The sequence below is a fragment of the Rhinoraja longicauda genome, chromosome 27, assembly GCF_053455715.1.
Source record: "Rhinoraja longicauda isolate Sanriku21f chromosome 27, sRhiLon1.1, whole genome shotgun sequence".
Classification (NCBI taxonomy): domain Eukaryota; kingdom Metazoa; phylum Chordata; class Chondrichthyes; order Rajiformes; family Arhynchobatidae; genus Rhinoraja; species Rhinoraja longicauda.
The window spans coordinates 8,258,625-8,280,438 of NC_135979.1; the positions used below are offsets into that span (position 1 = coordinate 8,258,625).

General features: G+C 45.7%; 1 protein-coding gene across 3 annotated transcripts in view; it reads right to left on the reverse strand.

The window, feature by feature from the left end:
* The window catches only part of LOC144606585 (transcription elongation factor A protein 1-like), a 41,784-nt gene that overhangs the window by 7,943 nt on the left and 12,027 nt on the right, over nt 1-21,814 (reverse strand). The window contains exons 4-9 of one of the 3 annotated variants that reach the window (XM_078422829.1): nt 20,463-20,583; nt 15,344-15,427; nt 13,145-13,222; nt 8,727-8,872; nt 4,694-4,750; nt 2,459-2,613 (exon numbers count right to left, since the gene is read on the reverse strand). In XM_078422829.1, the coding sequence (XP_078278955.1) occupies nt 2,459-2,613; nt 4,694-4,750; nt 8,727-8,872; nt 13,145-13,222; nt 15,344-15,427; nt 20,463-20,583 (641 nt within the window). The remainder of the gene's footprint in view (nt 1-2,458; nt 2,614-4,693; nt 4,751-8,726; nt 8,873-13,144; nt 13,223-15,343; nt 15,428-20,462; nt 20,584-21,814) is intronic. The other 2 variants (XM_078422830.1, XM_078422831.1) reach the window with 2 other exon arrangements.

The following is a 21,814-nucleotide window of genomic DNA, read 5'->3' on the forward strand; positions in this document are numbered from 1 at the left end:
CGTGAATTGTCCAAGATAGACTGGCGATTGATGCTGAGTGTTGACGGTGGACATGCAATGGAAGGCATTTAAAGGTCGCATGGATGAACTACAACAAGTGTTCATCCCAGTTTGGCAAAAGAACAAACCAGGAAAGGTAGTGCATCCATGGCTAACAAGGGAAATCAAGGATAGTATTAAAACAAAAGATGAAGCATACAGATTAGCCAGAAAAAGTAGCATACCAGAGGACTGGGAGAAATTCAGAGTCCAGCAGAGGAGGACAAAGGGCTTAATTAGGAAATGGAAAATAGACTATGAGGGGAAACTGGCAAGGAACATAAAAACAAACTGCAAAAGCTTTTATAGATATGTCAAGAGAAAAAGATTAGTTAAGGCAAATGTAGGTCCCTTGCAGTCGGAAACAGGTGAATTGATCATAGGGAACAAGGAGATGGCAGACCAATTGAACAAATACTTTGGTTCTGTCTTCACTAAGGAAGACATAAACCGTCTGCCGGAAATAGCGGGGGACCGGGGGTCTAATGAGATGGAGGAACTGAGGGAAATCCAGGTTAGTCGGGAAGTGGTGTTAGGTAAATTAAATGGATTAAAGGCAGATAAATCCCCAGGGCCAGATAGGCTGCATCCCAGAGTGCTTAAGGAAGTAGCCTCAGAAATAGTGGATGCATTAGTGATAATTTTTCAAAACTCTTTAGATTCTGGAGTAGATCCTGAGGACTGGAGGGTAGCTAATGTAACCCCACTTTTTAAAAAGGGAGGGAGAGAGAAAACGGGGAATTATAGACCAGTTAGCCTAACATCGGTAGTGGGGAAAATGCTAGTCAGTTATTAAAGATGTGATAGCATCACATTTGGAAAGTGGTGAAATCTTCGGACAAAGTCAGCATGGATTTACCAAAGGAAAATCATGTCTTGACGAATCTTATAGAATTTTTCGAGGATGTAACTAGTAGAGTGGATAAGGGAGAACCAGTCGATGTGTTATATCTGGACTTTCAGAAGGCCTTCGACAAGGTCCCACATAGGAGATTGGTGTACAAACTTAAAGCACACGGTATTGAGGGTTCAGTTTTGAGGTGGATAGAAAATTGGTTGGCGGACAGGAAGCAAAGAGTAGGAATAAACGGGTCCTTTTCGGAATGGCAGGCAGTGACTAGTGGGGTACCGCAAGGCTCAGTGCTGGGACCCCAGTTATTTACAGTGTATATTAATGATTTGGACGAGGGAATTGAATGCAACATCTCTAAGTTTGCGGATGACACGAAGCTGGGTGGCAGTGTTAGCTGCGAGGAGGATGCTAGGAGGCTGCAGAGTGACTTGGATAGATTAGGCGAGTGGGCAAATGCATGGCAGATGCAATATAATGTGGATAAATGTGAGGTTATCCACTTTGGCGGCAAGAACAGGAAAGCAGAGTATTACCTGAATGGTGACCGATTGGGAGAAGGGGAGATGCAACGTGACCTGGGTGTCATGGTGCACCAGTCATTGAAAGCAAGCATGCAGGTGCAGCAGGCAGTGAAGAAAGCGAATGGTACGTTGGCATTCATAGCAAGAGGATTTGAGTTTAGGAGCAGGGAGGTTCTGCTGCAGTTGTACAGGGCCTTGGTGAGACCGCACCTGGAGTGTTGTGTGCAGTTTTGGTCTCCTAACCTGAGGAAAGACGTTCTTGCCTTAGAGGGGGTACAGAGAAGGTTCACCAGATTAATCCCTGGGATGGCGGGACTTGCATATGAGGAAAGACTGGATAGACTGGGCTTGTACTCGCTGGAATTTAGAAGACTGAGGGGGGATCTTATAGAAACATATAAAATTCTTAATGGGTTGGAGAGGCTAGATGCGGGAAGATTGTTCCCGATGTTGGGGGAGTCCAGAACCAGGGGTCACAGCTTAAGGATAAGGGGGAAGTCTTTTAGGACCGAGATGAGAAAACATTTCTTCACAGAGAGTGGTGAGTCTGTGGAATTCTCTGCCACAGAAGGTAGTTGAGGCCAGTTCATTGGCTATATTTAAGAGGGAGTTAGATGTGGCCCTTTTTGCTAAAGGGATCAGGGGGTATGGAGAGAAGGCAGGTACAGGCTACTGAGCTGGATGATCAGCCAAGATCATATTGAATGGCGGTGCAGGCTCGAAGGGCCGAATGGCCTACTCCTGCACCTATTTTCTATGTTTCTATGGAACCATGCTAATCACCCGTACTCTGTTGCTGAATACGACATAGGAGCAAAGACGCAAAGTCTGAAGAAGGGTCCCGACCCAAAACCATGTTCTCCAGGGATGCTATTGAGATACTCGGCACTTTGCACCTCTGTTTGTAAACAAGCATCTGCAGTTCCTTATTTCTACAGGAAATAGAAGCAACTAGGTCAGGATGCCTAGATATACCTTTGATTGGAAGAAAAAAGCATGTTATTATGCATTCCATACATCAACTCATCCCTTGATGCAATCTCACCTCAGCAGACATCCTTGCAAAGTGTAGGAGGTCTATTGCCCCAGCCAACACGTTCTTTCTTAAATTGGGATTCTTTGGGTCTTTCAGGTTACTTATTCTGCTTCGGACTCTGTTTTTGTACTTCATGTCTGTTTTTTGAAACTCCTGGTAGATAGGTAACATAGTTAAGCAACATAGAATGGAATTAGAAGCAACCTGAAAGTGGAAAGTCATTTCCAAAGGTGTGCACTGGTGATGGGTGCATCTAGAAATGTTCTGGATTTGCTCCAGAGTCAAAGGTGAATTGAAAAAGGTGGGAGAGCTCCAGCACAAGACCGGGATTCGATCCTGATCTCGTGTGCTGTCTGTGTGGAGTTTGCATGTCCAGAGAAGAAGCCACACCCGAGGAGCATCTCTTCAAGTGACAGGCCCTTACATTGATTTTAATGGTAAGCACAAAATGCTGGAGTAACTCAACGGGACAGGCAGCATCTCTGGATGGAAGGAATGGTTGACATTTTGGGACGAGACCCTTCTTCAGACTGAGCTGGACGGTAACTTGAGATGTGCCACAACCTTGGCAAAAACAGCCAGGGAGAATCACAGCCGGTGTGTAGTTTAGTTGAGTTTAGTTTATTGTCACGTGTACCGAGGTACAGTGAAAAGTGTTTGTTGCATGCTAACCAGTCAGCAGAAAGACAATATATGATTACAATCGAGTCTTCCACTGTGTACAAATACTTGATGGAGGGAATAATGTGAACAACATTTAGTGCAAAATAAAGTCCAGTGAAATCCGATTAAGGACATTCCGAGGATCTCCAATGAGGTGGAGAGTAGCTCAGGACTGCTCTGGTTGGTGATATTCACAAAATGCTGGAGTAACTCAACAGGTCAGGCAGCATCTCAGGAGAGAAGGAATGGGTGACGTTTCGGGTCGAGACCCTTCTTCAGACTGAAGAAAGTCTGAAGAAGGGTCTCGACCCGAAACGTCACCCATTCCTTCTCTCCTGAGATGCTGCCTGACCTGCTGAGTTACTCCAGCATTTTGTGAATAAATACCTTCGATTTGTACCAGCATCTGCAGTTATTTTCTTACACTCTGGTTGGTGATAGGATGATTCAGTTGCCTGATAACAGCTGGAATCTCCACTAATGATCGCATGCACATCATGTCTTTGTATTCTTAAGATCACAACCAAAGTTCTTCAGTACTTTTTAATCTAACTTGATTTTGTGAGTCCATTTATGAGTCGCGAAGGCCAAGGCAGATGGGGATTTGTCTGGTGAAGCATTGTGGGGTTTGTAGTTTTCCAGGCCAGGGTTTACTCAATGCAAACTTCCTGTCATGCATTGCTGTGCTTAGCTGCATGACATGGAAGGTGAGGAAATGCATCAGTGGAACAGGTTATCTGACCATTATAACACCACTTCATGTGGGCTTTTGCCTTACACAAAACATAAATGCATGGAAACACAAGGAATGCATCAAAATGTTTGCACTTAGGATGGCACAGTGGCGCAGCGGTAGAGTTGCTGCCTTACAGCGCCAGGGACCAGGGTTCGATCCCGACTACGGGTGCCGTCTGTACAGCTTTTGTACGTTCTCCCCGTGACCTGCATGGGATTTCTCCAAGACATTTGTTTTTCTCCCACACTCCAAAGACGTACAAGTTTGGTTTGGTATAAATGGAAACTGTCCTTAGTGTGTGTAGGATAGTGGTAATGTGTGGGGATCGCTGGTCGGTACAGACTCGGTGGGCCAAAGGGCCTGTTTCCGTGCTGTATCTCTAAACTAAACTAAACTAGTGGAAGCACCTTGAATAAGGAAGGGGATGGAGTTGCAAGATGAGGAGAAGGCCATTCAAAACAGAGTTGGAATGCCTTGCAGAAGGTGGTGGATCTCCGGAAGTCTCTGCCCCGGAAGATTGTGAGGTCCAAATTACAGGAGGTATTCAAAGCCAGCTCTATATGCAATTTTCTTACGCTCTTATGAGTCTAAACTAAGTTCCCGACCTGAAACGTCGCCTATCAATGTCCACCAGCGATGCTGCCTGAACTGCAAAGCTACTCCTGCACTTTGTTTTTTCTTACGATCTTATAGCTACTACAGCAACTAGATTCTCGTTCTTTGTAGAGAACTTTGAGAGGTCGCGATGGTGTGAGGAGAACAATGTAATACAATCGTTTAACTTTTCTTTGATTTTCTGAGACCTTTCAGAAACAGCATTATTGCTGATTAACAAGGAAGGATATAATCTTCAATTTCCGCCCCCATCTTCTCACAGTTGTTGCCATAGTCCTTGTAGTCATCTGCAAAAAAATATACACACTAGTTTAGTTTTTTAGTTTAGAGATACACCATGGAAGCAGGCCCTTCGGCCCATTAAATGCACACTGACCATCGATCATCTGCTTATCCCTGTTCCATGTTACTAGGTTAACATAGGTTAAAACATAATTACTAGGTTAATTCCCGGAATGGCGGGACTGTCATATGTTGAAAGACTGGAGCGACTAGGCTTGTATACACTGGAATTTAGAAGGATGAGAGGAGATCTTATTGAAACATATAAGATTATTAAGGGGTTGGACACGTTAGAGGCAGGAAACATGTTCCCAATGTTGGGGGAGTCCAGAACAAGGGGCCACAGTTTAAGAATAAGGGGTAGGCCATTTAGAACTGAGATGAGGAAAAACTTTTTCAGTCAGAGAGTTGTGAATCTGTGGAATTCTCTGCCTCAGAAGGCAGTGGAGGCCAATTCTCTGAATGCATTCAAGAGAGAGCTAGATAGAGCTCTTAAGGATAGCGGAGTCAGGGGGTATGGGGAGAAGGCAGGAACGGGGTACTGATTGAGCATGATCAGCCATTATCACATTGAATGGCGGTGCTGGCTCGAAGGGCTGAATGGCCTCCTCCTGCACCTATTGTCTATGTTGTCCCACTCTCCTGCACTCCCTACACACAGAGCGGCAATTTACACAGGACAATTAAACTACAAACCTGCACATCTTTGGGATGTGGGAGGAAACCAGAGCACCCTAAGAAACTCACGCAGTCACGGGGAGAACCTGCGCGAGGTTTGGATGGAATCGGGTCTCTGGCGCCGTGGGGCAGTAGCTCTACTGCCGTGCCACTGTGTCGCCTCATTGTAAATTGATCCTAAATTAGAAGTTGGAATATCCATGTGTTTCCACGGCCCATGGGCTGACAGCAGGCTACAGCGACCTCAGACCTCAGGAGCGGCACGGTGGCGCAGCGGTAGAGCTGCTGCCTCACAGCACTAGGGACCCGCGTTCGATCCCGACTACGGGTGCTGTCTGTGCGGAGTTTGCACGTTCCCTCCGTCACCCGCATGGGGTTTTTTTTCCCCCAGGATCTCCAGTTCCCTCCCACACGCCAAAGGCGTACAGGTTTGTAGGTTAAGTAGCTTTGTTATAATTGTAAATTGTCCCTAGTGCGTGTAGGATAGTGCTAAGTGTGCAGGGATCGCTGGTCGGCGCGGATCCGGTGGGCCGAAGGGCCTATTGCCGTGCGGCATAACCAAACCAAACCAAACCAAAACAAGCTCTTCATTCAATTATCGTAACCTTTACCGACAAAGTAACATCGATGAAACTGGAGTACTTTACACCAGGTCAGGATTCAGATTTCAGTGACATCTGGAATCGTGGAGATCCTATGGTAGACACAAAATGCTGGAGTAACTCAACTCAGCGGGTCAGGCGGCATCTCGGGAAGGAAGGAATGGGTGACGTTTCGGGTCGAGACCCTAGAAGGGTCTCGACCCAAAACGTCACCCATTCCTTCCCTCCCAAGATGCCGCCTGACCCGCTGAGTTACTCCAGCATTTTGTGCCTACCTTCAGCTTAAGCCAGCATCTGCAGTTTTCTTTTCCTACATGGAGATCCTGTGTTGGTTTTGACTTGACTGCACAAGATCAGGTCAAGAATTCTAACCTCTCTGACATTTACATCATCACTGCACAAGAATGACGGCTTAGGGTGCCACAGAAAGCTCACCGATAAGTCTTTGGTAAATAGACAATAGACAATAGGTGCAGGAGGAGGCCATTCAGCCCTTCGAGCCAGCACCGCCATTCAATGCGATCATGGCTGATCACTCTCAATCAGTACCCCGTTCCTGCCTTCTCCCCATACCCCCTCACTCCGCTATCCTTAAGAGCTCTATCCAGCTCTCTCTTGAAAGCATCCAACGAACTGGCCTCCACTGCCTTCTGAGGCAGAGAATTCCACACCTTCACCACTCTCTGACTAAAAAAGTTCTTCCTCATCTCCGTTCTAAATGGCCTACCCCTTATTCTTAAACTGTGGCCCCTTGTTCTGGACTCCCCCAACATTGGGAACATGTATCCTGCCTCTAATGTGTCCAATCCCCTAATTATCTTATATGTTTCAATAAGATCCCCCCTCATCCTTCTAAATTCCAGTGTATACAAGCCTGAAATAGAAACATCTCCAAGTTCACCCAGTTCTCCGTGCATCCTCCCTCATTTGTCTCGTGTTACAAATAAGCCGCTGAGAGCGAGGGAATTGCCAGCGAGTAATCTTGCTCGATGCATTTTGGCTGCACATATCATTCTTTCTCATTGGAACATCAGTGTAGAAACAAGGAACTGCAGATTTTTTTTTTAGATTTAGAGATACAGCGCGGAAACAGGCCCTTCGGCCCACCGAGTCCGTGCCGCCCAGCGATCCCCACACATTAACACTATCCTACACACACTAGGGACAATTTTTACATATTACCCAGTCAATTAACCTACATACCTGTACGTCTTTGGAGTGTGGGAGGAAACCGAAGATCTCGGAGAAAACCCACGCAGGTCACGGGGAGAACGAACAAACTCCGTGCAGACGGCGCCCGTAGTCAGGATCGAACCCGAGTCTCCGGCGCTGCATTCGCTGTAAGGCAGCAACTCTACCGCTGCGCCACCATGCCGCCCTACTGCAACTCTACCCCTGCGCCCGTGCCGTTTTGTAAACCAGATGCTGATTTACAAAAAAGAACGCAGATTGCTGGGGTAACTCAGTAGATCGGGCAGCTCAATTCTGAAGAATAATCCCGACCCGAAACATCACTGATCCCTGTTCTACAGAGATGCTGTCAGACCCACTGAGTTACTCGAACACTTCATAAGTTCATAAGTTCAATTAGGCCATTTGGCCCATCATGTCTACTCCATCATTCAATCATGACTGATCTATCTTTTCCTCTCAACCCCATTCCCCTACCTGCACATCATAACCTCCGATACCCTTACTAATCAAGAAGCTGTCAAGAATCTTTTTAAAAATCTATTGATTGGCCTCCACAGCTGTTTGTGGCAATAAATCCCTCAGATTCACCACCCTCTGAGTAAAGAAATTCCTTCTTATCTCCTTTCTAAAGGAATATCCTTTTTATGCTGAGGCTGTGGCCTCTGGTTCTAGACTCTCCCACTAGTGGAAACATCCTCTCCACATTCACTCTATCCAGGCCTTTCACTATTCGGTAAGTTCCAATGAAGCCCCCCCCCCTCATCCTTCTAAACTCCAGCAAGTACAGGCCCAGTGCCTTTAAACGCTCATAATCCGTTAACACATTGTGTCCTTCCTTGGCTGTTAAGTGTTTTGGGACATCCCAAAGTTGTCAATGGCACTTTATTTGTGTATGTTTTATTGATTAACAAAACAAATATCTGAATATCATGAAACTATGGGCAGTCCGTTACAACGCCATATTCACTCCCTTACAACGCCAGAGACCGAGGTTCGATCCTGACCACAGGTGCTATCTGTATGGACTTTGTACCTTCTCCCTGTAATCGCGTTTGTTTCCTCCCACACTCCAAAGACGTACAGGTCTGTAGGTTAGTTAACTTGATATAAATGTAATTTGTCCCTAGTGTGTGTAAGATAGTGTTAGTGTGTGGGGATGTGCCGTCGGGCCTGTTTCCGCACTGTACCTCTAAACTAAACTAAAAAAGTACAGAGAAGATTCATGATTTATAAGTTTAGCATATTGTTATCAAGATTGTTCTGGTTCAGTCTTCAACCTTGAGCAAGGTTGATCTTTTCCATTCCTCGTCTCTACTCCCACAACACTGCCACCTTCAGGTGCTGTTCAATTCATACTGGAGCACGCAGGCAAACGACATTATGCGATTGTGTAGGAAGGAACTGCAGATGCTGGTTTAAACCGACGATAGACTCAAAATGCTGGAGTAACTCAGCGGGACAGGCAGCATCTCTGGAGAACATCTTATGACAGGGCAACACATCTTACCATCAGTCTTCAAAGCAGCGATCAGCATCTCGATGCATTTGTCACGGATGTTCTTGCCAGTTGACAGGGAAGGAGGAAGAATAGTTGGCGAGGAGAAGGTGGGGCTGTTGGGGGAAGACGGTGAATCCATCTTTTCTTTACTGCCACTGTTAAAACAGAATCAGAAACCGTGCATCAGAAGACCAAACAATGACATTTCAACCTGCAGCAGATAAGAAAACCTCTCCTGATTTAGCTAATGCCCATTAATGCAGGCAGCATTCTAATAAATCTCTCCTGCACCTTCTCCAAAGTCTCCAAACCCTTCCTGTAACGGGCAACTAGAACTGCACACATCACAGTGATTCAAATGTGGCCGAACTAAAGTCCTGAAAAGCCGCAATATGACTTCCTGACTCTTAGAGTCAATGCCTCAACTGCTGAAGACAAGCACACCATAAGTCTACTTTACCATTCTGTCCACTTGTGTTGCCATAATGCTGGAGTAACTCAGTGAATAGTGAAAGGCTTGGATAGAGTTGATGTGGGGAGGATGTTTCCACTAGTGGGAGCGGCCATACCCTCAGAATTAAAGGACGTTCTTTTAGGAAGGAGATGAGGAGAAATTTATTTAGTCAGAGGGTGGTGAATCTGTGGAATTCGGTGGAATTCTTACCACAGAGGTTTGTGGAGGCCAAGCCACTCAGATATTTTTAAGGCAGAGATAGATAGATTCTTGATTAGTTCAGATGTCAGAGGTTATGGGGAGAAGGCAGGAGAATGGGGTTAGGAGGGAGAGATAGATCAGCCATGAATGAATGGCGGAGCAGACTCGATGGGCCGAGTGGCCTAATTCTACTCCTGCCCTTCATGACCTTAATTGATGAGTTACCACAAAGAAACGCCAGAGAGTCGACACTGGGAAGAATAAATATACTCGTGAGTGGAGAGAATGAAGAAGGAAAATGAAACAATGCCCACTGAAGTCTTTATTGCTATTCTGCTTGAATGGTATAACAATACCTACCTTTCATCTTTCTGAACTGTTGAAGGCTTTCTCGACAAGTCCAAGGTGATCAAAGGTTTGCAGAATAACTCTCTGTGATGCAAAAGAGTTGCACTTTAGCTCTCTTCACTTTTTAACCGTTCCTTCTGGCTTGGGAATTTGACGCCATCGCTGCCTAATGCCATTTTTTCTAAAAGTACATCATGGGATTCAATCTGCATCCAAATCAGCCCCTCTCACTCCTCGTAATCCCCCAATAAAACAGTCCAGTTAACTGGTTCATTACAGCCATGACAAAGCTCAATAAAGCATGACTGAATGATTAGTTTCACTGCTAGCTTCACTGTTCGTATCCCTTATCACCTCCTCCACAGCCAACAATCGACCATTGTGAGCTCCTTGGCCATCGGTGCCAGCTCTGATTTCTTCTGTACCTTTTCCCTCTAGTTATCCCTCTAGTTTCCCTCTTCCCTGACTCTCAGTTTGAAGAAGGGTCTCGACCCAAAAAGTCACCTATTCCTTTTCTGCAGAGATGCTGCCTGCCCTGCTAAGTTACTTACTCCTGCATTTTGTGTCTATCTTCCGTTCCTTCCTACATGTTGGAAGAGTCAATCTCTGTGAATTTTCAGAGCCGACTCATTATTCCTGAGTATTTCCAGATTTTCTGCTTTTATTTTCGATTTCCAGCATCTGCAGTTTTATTTTAGTCTACATCATCACCCAGCGCAGCACGGTGGCACAGCAGTAGAGTTGTTGCCTCACAGCACCAGGGACCCTAGTTCGATCCCGGCTACAGGTGATTATCTGTGGGATGTTTGTACGTTCTCCCCATAACCTGCCTGGGTTTTCTCCGGGTCCTCCGGTTTCCCCCCACAATCCAAAGACATGCAGGTTTGTAGGTTAATTGGCTTGGCATAGTTGTAAATTGTCCCTAGCGTGTGTATGGTAGCGTTAGTGCGCGGAATCGCAGGTCGGCGCGGGCTCTGTGGGCCGAAGGGCCTGTTTCCGAGCTGTATCTCTAAACTGAACTAAATCCTCAATTCCGGTGGCTATATCTTGGCAGACTGAAGACCCAACTGCAGTAATCTCCTCTTTAACAAATGCACCTCCACTTCATGGCCTCTAATGCCTCTGTGTTTATAAGCTGCAAGAGCCTAACTTGTTATTGTATGTGAGGCATTTCAAGATGGTTTAGAGGAACTTAATGGGAAGTTTCATACAACTAAACCTCTTGCATCCTTTATCCGAAGTATTAGACTTGAAATCAAGAGATCACTAGAGGTCAATATTGGTTGCAGCTCAAGTGAGGACAAGACTCAAACACCAGTCCTCAATGTCTAATATGAGAGAGACAGAACAGGCAGGGAGCTGGCAGGCAATCTGGAATATGAGCTCCAATAGTTTAGTGTCATCAGGATGTATTGACAGAGGGCGGCACGGTGGCGCAGTGGTAGAGTTGCTGCCTTACAGCGAATGCTGCGCCGGAGACTCAGATTCGATCCTGACTACGGGCGCCGTCTGTACGGAGTTTGTACGTTCTCCCCGTGACCTGCGTGGGTTTTCTCCGACATCTTCGGTATCCTCCCACACACCAAAGACGTACAGGTATGTAGGTTAATTGGCCGGGCAAATGTAAAAAATTTCCCTAGTGTGTAGGATAGTGTTAGTGTGCGGGGATCGCTGGGCGACGCGGACCCGGTGGGCCGAAGGGCCTGTTTCCGCGCTGTATCTCTAAATCTAAAAAAAATCTAAAAGCACCAACAAATCATGGAAATTAATTTAGTTTAGTTTAGAGATACAGCGTGGAAACAGGCCCCTCGGCTCACCGAGTCTGCACCGACCAGCGACCAGCATACAAACTCTGTACAGACAAGCACCCGTGGTCGGGATCGAACCCTGGTCTCTGGCGCTGTAAGGCAGCAACTCTACCGCTACAGAACAAGGGGTCACATCCAGAACAAGGGGTCACAGTTTAAGGATAAGGGGGAAGTCTTTTAGGACCGAGATGAGAACGTTTTTTTTCACACAGAGAGTGGCGAATCTGTGGAATTCTCTGCCACAGAAGGTAGTTGAGGCCAGTTCATGGCTATATTTAAGAGGGAGTTAGATGTAGCCCTTGTGGCTAAAGGGATCAGGGGGTATGGAGAGAAGGCAGGTACGGGATACTGAGTTGGATGATCAGCCATGATCATATTGAATGGCGGTGCAATCTCGAAGGGCCGAATGGCCTACTCCTGCACCTATTTTCTATGTTTCTATGCTACGAGGCAAGATTCCCACCCCCCCATCCCCCCCACCCCACCACGCTTTACTCCCTTTTACTGCTATTAAGTATTCGGTTTTCCATCTGATTATCTCTGCAAGGCTTTCAGCAATAAAACTTTGCTGAAAGTAAAGAGACTGGAATAATGAGATGGCAGAAGCCTTGAATAAACACACTGTCAATTCCCTTCAAATGGAGAACATATGGCAGAAAAACAAACCCATGCACATCACAAGGAATAACAAAACACTTAATTGTCCAATTATTCATGCATATTTTTAAATGCCTTTTATAAAAATGAATCTTGCATCGGTTTGAAAGGCGACCACCAATTTTACAACAAAGGGTTTGACAACTTGTATTCCTCACAATGGGAAAGAATAGACATCATCCACTACTGTCTTACATAGAAACATAGAAAATAGGTGCAGGAGTAGGCCATTCGGCCCTTCGAGCCTGCACCGCCATTCAATATGATCATGGCTGATCATCCAACTCAGTATCCCGTACCTGCCTTCTCTCCATACCCCCTGATCCCTTTAGCCACAAGGGCCACATCTAACTCCCTCTTAAATATAGCCAATGAACTGGCCTCAACTACCTTCTGTGGCAGAGAATTCCACAGATTCACCACTCTCTGTGTGAAAAAAAACTTTCTCATCTCGGTCCTAAAAGACTTCCCCCTTATCCTTAAACTGTGACCCCTTGTTCTGGATTTCCCCAACATCGGGAACAATCTTCCTGCATCTAGCCTGTCCAACCCCTTAAGAATTTTGTAAGTTTCTATAAGATCCCCCCTCAATCGTCTAAATTCCAGCGAGTACAAGCCGAGTCTATCCAGTCTTTCTTCATATGAAAGTCCTGCCATCCCAGGAATCAATCTGGTGAACCTTCTCTGTACTCCCTCTATGGCAAGAATGTATTTCCTCAGATTAGGAGACCAAAACCGTACGCAATACTCCAGGTGTGGTCTCACCAAGGCCCTGTACAACTTCATTTTAGAGGTCAGACATAATAATTAAAGTCACAGTATAAATGCTTTTGACTGTACACGTGACATTAAACTAAACTAAACTAATAAGTTTTAACAATGTGTCATTGTTTCATTAAAAACTTGGTCAAATAATTTTACCAAGTGCACCCTGCTGTTTTAGTAAAGCTATGTACTACCTCTCCTCTTTGTCTGTGGAGTTCTTTCTTGATGCTGGAGAGAGGGTTGTTGGTGACATAGAGCTTGAGGAATCTTTCCTGTGGATAGATACCATCACATCACATACAAGGCATTGAAAGCAATAGATCAAGTGCCATTAACCGAGTTTAGTGTAAGAAGGAACTGCAGATGCTGGTTTGAACCGAAGATAGACACAAAAAGCTGGAGTAACTTAGCGGGACAGGCAGCATCTCTGGAGAGAAGTAATGGGTGACGTTTTGGGTCGAGACCCTTCCTCAGACTGGTTAGGGATAAGGGAAACGAGAGATATAGACGGTGATGTGGCGAGATAAGGAATGAATGAATGAAAGACGTGCAAAAAAGTAACGGTGATAAAGGAAACAGGCCATTGCAAGTTGTTTGTAGGGGGAAAATGAGAAGCTGGTGCGACTTGGGTGGGAGAGGGATCAGGTAGTCCTGGCAATAGACAATAGACGCAGGAGGAAGCCATTCGGCCCTTCGAGCCAGCACCGCCATTCAATGTGATCATGGCTGATCATTCTCAATCAGTACCCCATTCCTGCCTTCTCCCCGTACCCCCTGACTCTGCTTTCCTTAAGAGCTCTATCTAGCTCTCACTTGAATGCATTCAGAGAATTGGCCTCCACTGCCTTCTGAGGCAGAGAATTCCACAGATTCACAACACTCTGACTGAAAAAGTTTTTCCTCATCTCAGTTTTAAATGGCCTACCCCTTATTCTTAAACTGTGGCCCCTTGTTCTGGACTCCCCCAACATTGGGAACACGTTTCCTGCCTCTAACGTGTCCAACCCCTTAATAACCTTATACGTTTCGATAAGATCTCCGCTCATCCTTCTAAATTCCAGAGTATACAAGCCTTGTCGCCCCAGTCTTTCAACAGGCATTCAACAGGCCTCAGAGAGGCATTCCCTCTCTCTCTCTCTCTCTTTCCCTCCCCCACTGTACCTTGAGATTAGTTTAGAGATGTAGTATAGAAACAGGCCCTTTGGCCCACCGAGTCCACGCCGACCAGCGATCCCCGTGCACTAGCACTATCCTCCACACTAGGGACTATGTGCGGTTTTTTTTTTAAACGGAGCCAATTAACCTGAAAACCTGTACATCTTGGGAGGAAACCAGAGCACCCAGGGAAAAGCATGTGGTCACAGAGAGAACATACAAACTCCGTACAGACAGCACCCGTAGTCAGGATCGAACCTGGGTCTCTGGAGTTAAGGCAGCAACTCTACCGCTGCGCCACCGTGCAGCCCCCATTATACTAACAGAATTAAATGCAACAACATTAAACTCAAAATCTCAAAAATAGTGTTTTCTATCCTGCATTCTGTCTACTATTTATATAGCAAATGGTCCCAATTCCATTTAAAATAACCTTCCAAATTTGTGCTGGTACCTTAAAATCCTTTATGCGCTCACTATCTGTTATCCCTGATCTTGCATTCACTTCAAAATTGTACCATTTAGTTTATATTGCTTTTCCTCATTCTCAACAAAAAATAATAACTTAACATCCCTCTGCTCTATGCTTTCGCTGCCAATATCTTACTGTTTCACCAATCTGTGACATCTGAAGTCTGCACTCAGATGTTTATTGCACTAACATTTTTTCATCCTCTGTAAATTGTTGATCATGAATATTTATTGGTGTAAAAGTCCAGGGTATTAAAATGCATGCTTTGGAATTCTAGGCTCACGAGGACACCATGCACGCTCACATCTAGTCTGAAACCCCAGTGCTCGGCTTTCTATCAAATGCCCTTTGAATATTTTGATTGCCCTTTTAAGGTTCAAAGCTGAAGTCCACCGATTCTGTTATGTTTGGATGTCAAGGCATATAAAGAAAAGATGGGTGAATGTAAATAGGTTTCAGATGAATCTTGGTGTAATTGATCGTGCGAATGGATGGGCCATTCTTTTTATGTACTGAGCAAGTCGGACTTGTGTACTTGATCAGATGTTACCTTGCACTAAACGTTATTCCCTTAATCATGTAAATGGCTCGATTACAATCATGTATTGTCTTTCCGCTGACTGGTTGGCCCGCAACAAAAGCTTTTCACTGTACCTCGGTAAACGTGACAATTAACTAAAGTAAACTGAAGGCACAGAGCTCCAACTGTAGCTGAATGAGACAATTTTCCTGCAGTGTTGAAAATGGCTAACAATGGGTTCCCTACCTGTGCCTGTCCTGGTTCCCATCTGTAGAACTCTTCCTGGATTTGGGAACCCCTGCTGAAGACTTGGAACTGATCAAATCGTGCCTAAAAATCAAAGCCAGAATCAAAACTCTGCCTCATTCCAATAAACTCGGGATAAAGACCTGCGTGGGTTTTCTCCGAGATCTTCGGTTTCCTCCCACACTCCAAACACGTACAGGTTTGTAGGTTAATTGGCTGGGTAAATGTAAAAATTGTCCCTAGTGGGTGTAGGATAGTGTTAATGTACGGGGATCGCTGGGCGGCACGGACTTGGTGGGCCGAAAAGGCCTGTTTCCGGCTGTATATATATATGATATGATATGATAAACTCTGAACACACGGATTCTAAAATAAAACGCGTCAGGGAGGTGCAGTGGTGTAACTGGTAGAGTTGCTGCCTCAGAGTGCCAGAGCCCCAGGTTCAGTCCTGACGCTGGGTGCTGTCCGTGTGGAGTTTGCACGTTCTCCCTGTGACCCCGTGGGTTTCCTCTGGGTGCTACGGTTCCCTCCCACATCCCAAAGACGTGCGGGTTTGTTGGTTAATTGGCTTCTGTAAATTGCCCCCGATGTGTCGGGGGTGGGCTATAAAGTGTGATAACATAGAACTGGTGTGAATGGGTGATAGACGGTCAGCATGGACTCAATGGGTCGATGGGCCTGTTTCCATGCTGCATGAACTAAACTCACTCGGCCGGCTATGGTGGTGCAGCGGTAGAGTTGCTGTCTTACAGCGCCGGCGACCTGGGTTCAATCCCGACTGCGGGTGCTGTCTGTACGGAGTTTGTACGCTCTCCCCGTGACCTGCGTGGGTTTTCTCCGAGATCTTCAATTTCCTCCCACGCTCCAAAGACGTACAGGTTTGTAGGTGAATTGGCTTGGCACAAATGTAAATTGTCCCTAGTGTGTGTAGAATAGTGTTAATGTGCGGACTCGGTGGGCCGAAGGGCCTGTTTCCGCGCCGTATCTCTAAACTAGACTAAAACTAAGTTATGGGAGTGACAGACGAGGCAATTAAGCATGGAACAATCACAACACAAGTAGTTGCCTGGTCATGCAATGATAAACATAAGGAGGGAAAGACAAATAAAACCTGTGTTGCAAAACCACATCTGCCACAAGCTCAATGTCCCGAACCATTTTACAAGCAATTAAACATTTTTGGAGTGCCTTTCCAGGCCTTTCACTATTCGATAAGCTTCAATGAGCCCCCCCCCCATCCTTCTAAACTCCAGCGAGTACAGGCCCAGTGCCGTCAACCCCTCATCACACATTAACCCACTCATCACCGGGATCATTCTCGTAAACCTCCTCTGGACACTCCGAACGCCCGCACATCCTTCCTCAGAAATGGAGCCCAAAACTGCTCACAGGCACAGTACCTTGAAGTACTGTATTGTGTTCCAGATCATAACAATCACAGCAGCAAAAGGTAGGAGGGAGAAAGAGAAAAACTAACCTGAAAGCTTTGTGCCTGAATGCGAGGAGCGTTCAAAATAAGGTGGATGAATTGAATGCGCAGTCAGCAGTTAAGGGATATGATATAGTTGGAATTACAGAGACATGGCTCCAGGGTGACCAAGGCTGGGAGCTAAACATGCAGGGGTATTTGGTATTCAGGAAGGGTGGACAGAAAGGAAGAGGGGGTGGGGTGGCATTGCTGGTTAAAGAGGAGATTAATGCAATAGCAAGGAGAGACATTAGCTTGGATGCTGTAGAATCGATATGGGTAGCACTGTGAAATAGCCAAGGGCAGAAAACGCTTGTTGGAGTTGTATACAGACTACCAAACAGCAGTAGGGAGGTTGGGGGTAGCATCAAGCAGGAAATTAGGGATGCATATAGCAAAGATACATCAGTCATCATGGGTGACTTTAATCTACATATAGATTGGGCCAACAAAATTGGTAGCAGTGCTGAGGAGGAGGATTTCCTGGAATGTATTCGGGATGGGTTTTAAACCAATACTGTATGTAGAGGAACCTACTAAAGGACAGGCCATCCTAGACTGGGTATTGTGTAATGAGGAAGGATTAGTTAGCGATCTTGTTGTGCAAAGCCCCTTGGGCAACAGTGACCGTCATATTGTGGAATTCTGCATTAGGATGGAGAGTGACATGGTTAATTCAGAGACTAGGGTCCTGAACTTAAAGAAAGGAGACTTTGAAGGTATGAGATGGGAATTGGCTAGGGTAGACTGGCAAATTATACTTCAAAGGTTGACAGTGGAGATGCAATGGCAAAGATTTAAAGACCGCATGGATGAACTCCAGAAATTGTTCATCCCTGTCTGGCGAAAAGAAGAAAACTGGGAAGGCGGCTCAACCGTGACGAATGAGGGAAGTCAAGGATAGTGTTAACGCCAAGGAAGAGACATATACATTGGCCAGAAGAAGCGGCAAACCAGAGGACTGGGAGAAATGTAGAACTCAACAGAGGAGGATAAAGGGTAAATTAAGAGGGGGAAAAAAGAGCATGAAAGAAAGCCTGCGGGGAATATAAAAACTGACTGTAAAAGTTTCTTTAGGTGTGTAAAAAAGAAAATACTAGTGAAGACGAATGTCGGTCCCTTACAGTCAGAGACAGGTGAATTTATAATGGGGAACAAGGAAATGGCAGAACAGTTAAACGAGTACTTTGGTTCTGCCTTCACTAAGGAAGACACAAACAATCTCCCAAAAATACTAGGGGACCGAGGATCTAGTGGGAGGGAGGAACAGAAGGGAATCCACATTAGTCAGGAAATGGTGTTAGGTAAACTGTTTGGACTGAAGGCAGATAAATCCCCAGGGCCTGATGGTCTGCATTCCAGAATACTCAAGGAGGTGGCCCTAGAAACCATTGATGCATTGGTGATCATTTTCCAATGTTCCCTTGACTCTGGATCAGTTCCTGTGGACTGGAGGGTAGCCAATGTAACTCCACTTTTTAAGAAAGGAGGGAGAGAGAAAACGGGGAATTATAGACCAGTTAGCCAGACATCGGTAGTGGGGAAGATGTTGGAGTATATTATTAAAGATGTTATAGCAGCGCATTTGGAAAACAGTGATGGGATTGGCCAAAGTCAGCATGGATTTATGAAGGGGAAATCATGCTTGACTAATCTTTTGGAATTTTTTGAGGATGTAACAAGTAGCATAGATAAGGGAGAGCCAGTGGATGTGGTGTATCTGGACTTTCAAAAAGCATTTGACAAGGTCCCACACAAGAGATTAGTGTGCAAAATTAGAGCACATGGTATTGGGGGCAGGGTATTGACATGGATAGAAAACTGGTTGGCAGACAGGAAGCAGAGTAAGAATTAATGGGTCCTTTTCAGAATGGCAGGCAGTGACTAGTGGGGTGCCGCAAAGCTCCGTGCTGGGACCCCAGTTATTTATAATATATATTAACGATTTAGACGAGGGAATTAAATGTAACATCTCCAAGTTTGCGGATGACACAAAGCTAGGTGGCAGTGTGAGCTGCGAGGAGGATGCTATGAGGCTGCAGGGTGACTTGGGTAGGTTGGGTGAGTGGGCAGATGCATGGCAGATGCAGTATAATGTGGATAAATGTGAGGTTATCCACTTTGGTGGCAAGAACAGGAAGGCAGATTATTATCTGAATGGTGTCAGATTAGGGGAAGGGGAAGTGCAATGAGACCTGGGTGTGCTTGTACATCAGTCACTGAAAGTAAGCATGCAGGTACAGCAGGCAGTGAAGAAAGCTAATGGCATGTTAGCCTTCATTGCAAGAGGATTCAGGAGCAAGGAGATCCTACTGGAGTTGTACAGGGCCCTGGTGAGACCGCACCTGGAGTATTGTGTGCAATTTTGGTCTCCTAATTTGAGGAAGGACATTATTGCTATTGAAGGAGTGCAGCGTAGGTTCACCAGGTTAATTCCCGGGATGGCGGGACTGACATATGATGAAAGAATGGGTCAAATGGGCTTGTATTCGCTGGAATTTAGAAGGATGAGAGGGGATCTTATAGAAACATATATAATTCTTAAGAGGATTGGACAGGGAAGATGCAGGAAACATGTTCCCAATGTTGGGGGAGTCCAGAACCAGGGGTCACAGTTTAAGAATAAGGGGAGGCCATTTAGGACTGAGATGAGGAAAAACTTTTTCAGCCAGAGAGTTGTGAATCTGTGGAATTCTCTACCACAGAAGGCAGTGGAGACCAATTCACTGATGTTTTCAAGAGAGAGTTAGATTTAGCTCTTAGGGCTAATGAAATCAAGGGCTATGGGGGAGAAAGCCGGAACGGGCAACTGATTTTAGATGATCAACCATGATCATATTGAATGGCGGTGCTGGCTCGAAGGGCCAAATGGCCTCCTTCTGCACCTATTTTTTAGGTTTCTGTTTGTGTGAGGGGGAAAAAAAGATTGCCTTCTAGTTCTAAGCGTTTCTTACAACTAAGCGTTCTAACTGACTGTTTTAAACTGTAAGAAAATAACTGCAGATGCTGGTACAAATCGAAGGTATTTATTCACAAAATGCTGGAGTAACTCAGCAGGTCAGGCAGCATCTCAGGAGAGAAGGAATGAGTGACGTTTCGGGTCGAGACCCTTCTTCAGACTGATGTCAGGGGGGCGGGACAAAGGAAGGATATAGGTGGAGACAGGAAGATAGAGGGAGAACTGGGAAGGGGGAGGGGAAGAGAGGGACAGAGGAACTATCTAAAGTTGGAGAAGTCAATGTTCATACCGCTGGGCTGCAAGCTGCCCAAGCGAAATATGAGGTGCTGTTCCTCTAATTTCCGGTGGGCCTCACTATGGCACTGGAGGAGTCCCATGACAGAAAGGTCAGACTGGGAGCGGGAGGGGGAGTTGAAGTGCTCAGCCACCGGGAGATCAGGTTGGTTAAGGCAGACTGAGCGAAGGTGTTGAGCGAAACGATCGCCGGGGCCTGCGTTTGGTATCGCCGATGTAAAGAAGTTGACATCTAGAGCAGCGGATACAATAGATGAGGTTGGTGGAGGTGCAGGTGAACCTCTGTCTTAAGTGTTTTACACTAATGTCCAAAGTGTTTTAAACTAATAATTTCTGATTACAAGTTCACTTGCCATCACTGTTAGCATCTGATCAGTGTTCAAAGGTGCTTGCCTTACCGCTGCTTGTATTTTTCCTTCGAGTGTTTCCCGGTTTCTAGCACCACCGCCGATGATCGGTCCCTCTCACCCTCTTTCCCCAAAGGTCTCTCCACCTTGTGATCGACTGAAATTTCTGTGGCTGAAAAAGGAGAGGTAAAAGCATTGTCAATACCCTTGAAGGCTCCTTCTTGGCACAATATACAATACAATACCGCTCCCATCTTTATTGTCATTGTACAGGGGTATAACGAGATTGGGAATGCGCCTCCCATACGATGCAATCATTTAATTAATTTAAACAACAACAACCCAACAAAATAAATTGTAACAGTTTTAAGACAGAATAAAGTGCAAGTGCAAGTAGATCTGTGCCGGATCACTGTGCGATGTGACCATCCAGCTCAGCAGGACCGGTTCATAGCAGCTATGGCCCTGGGGATGAAGCTGTTCCTGAGTCTGGAGGTGCGGGCGTAGAAGGCCTTGTATCGTCTGCCCGATGGAAGGAGTTCGAACAGACTTTTGCAGGGGTGTGAAGAGTCTTTGTGGATGCTGGTGGCTTTTCTGAGGCATCGCAAAGAGGATCGCTTGTACTAATAATCTGGAAATCCAAGATTGACGATAGGCATTCCCAACAACCACTTGAATGTCTAAAAACCTGTGGAGTACACGATGACGGTTGGCAGCAAGAAATAGAGGGGGGAAATTGGAACCAAAAGTCTGGCAACAGGAAGTTAAAAAATTTAAATCGAAGAAGTCTTGATGCTGATTGACTCATTGACTTTATAACTTTTTCAAGAAATTTGGGCGTACATGGATAGAAATGTTTTAGAGGGATCTTGGGCCAAACGCAAGCAGGTGGGACTGGTGTAGATGGACATCTTGGTTAGCATGGGCACGTTGGGCCAAAAGGCCTGTTTCTGCCGTATGACTCTATGAAATGCATGAATTAATTGTTCATACAAGATCAAAAGGATTAGGACAAAGAAACAAGGGAATTACACAGTAAATAGTGAAGGTCATTCATCCCCTGAATACCCATACCAAATTTATTACCTGTAATTCTTAATTTCCTTGCCTAACCTTGGGGTGGCACGGTGGCACAATGGTAGAGTTGTTGTCTTACAGCCCGAGAGACCAGGTTTCTGTCTGTACAGAGTTTTGTACATTCTCCCTGTGACCACGTGGATTTTCTCCGGGTGCTCCGGTTTCCTCCCACACTCAAAAGACGTACGGGCTTGTAGGTCAATTGGCTTCGGTAAAATAGTAAATTGTCCGTAGTGTGTTGGATAGTGCTAGTGGGAGGGATGCTCGCTGGTCGGTGCGGACTCGGTGAGCCAAAGGGCCCGTTTCCGCACAGTATCTCTAAAGAC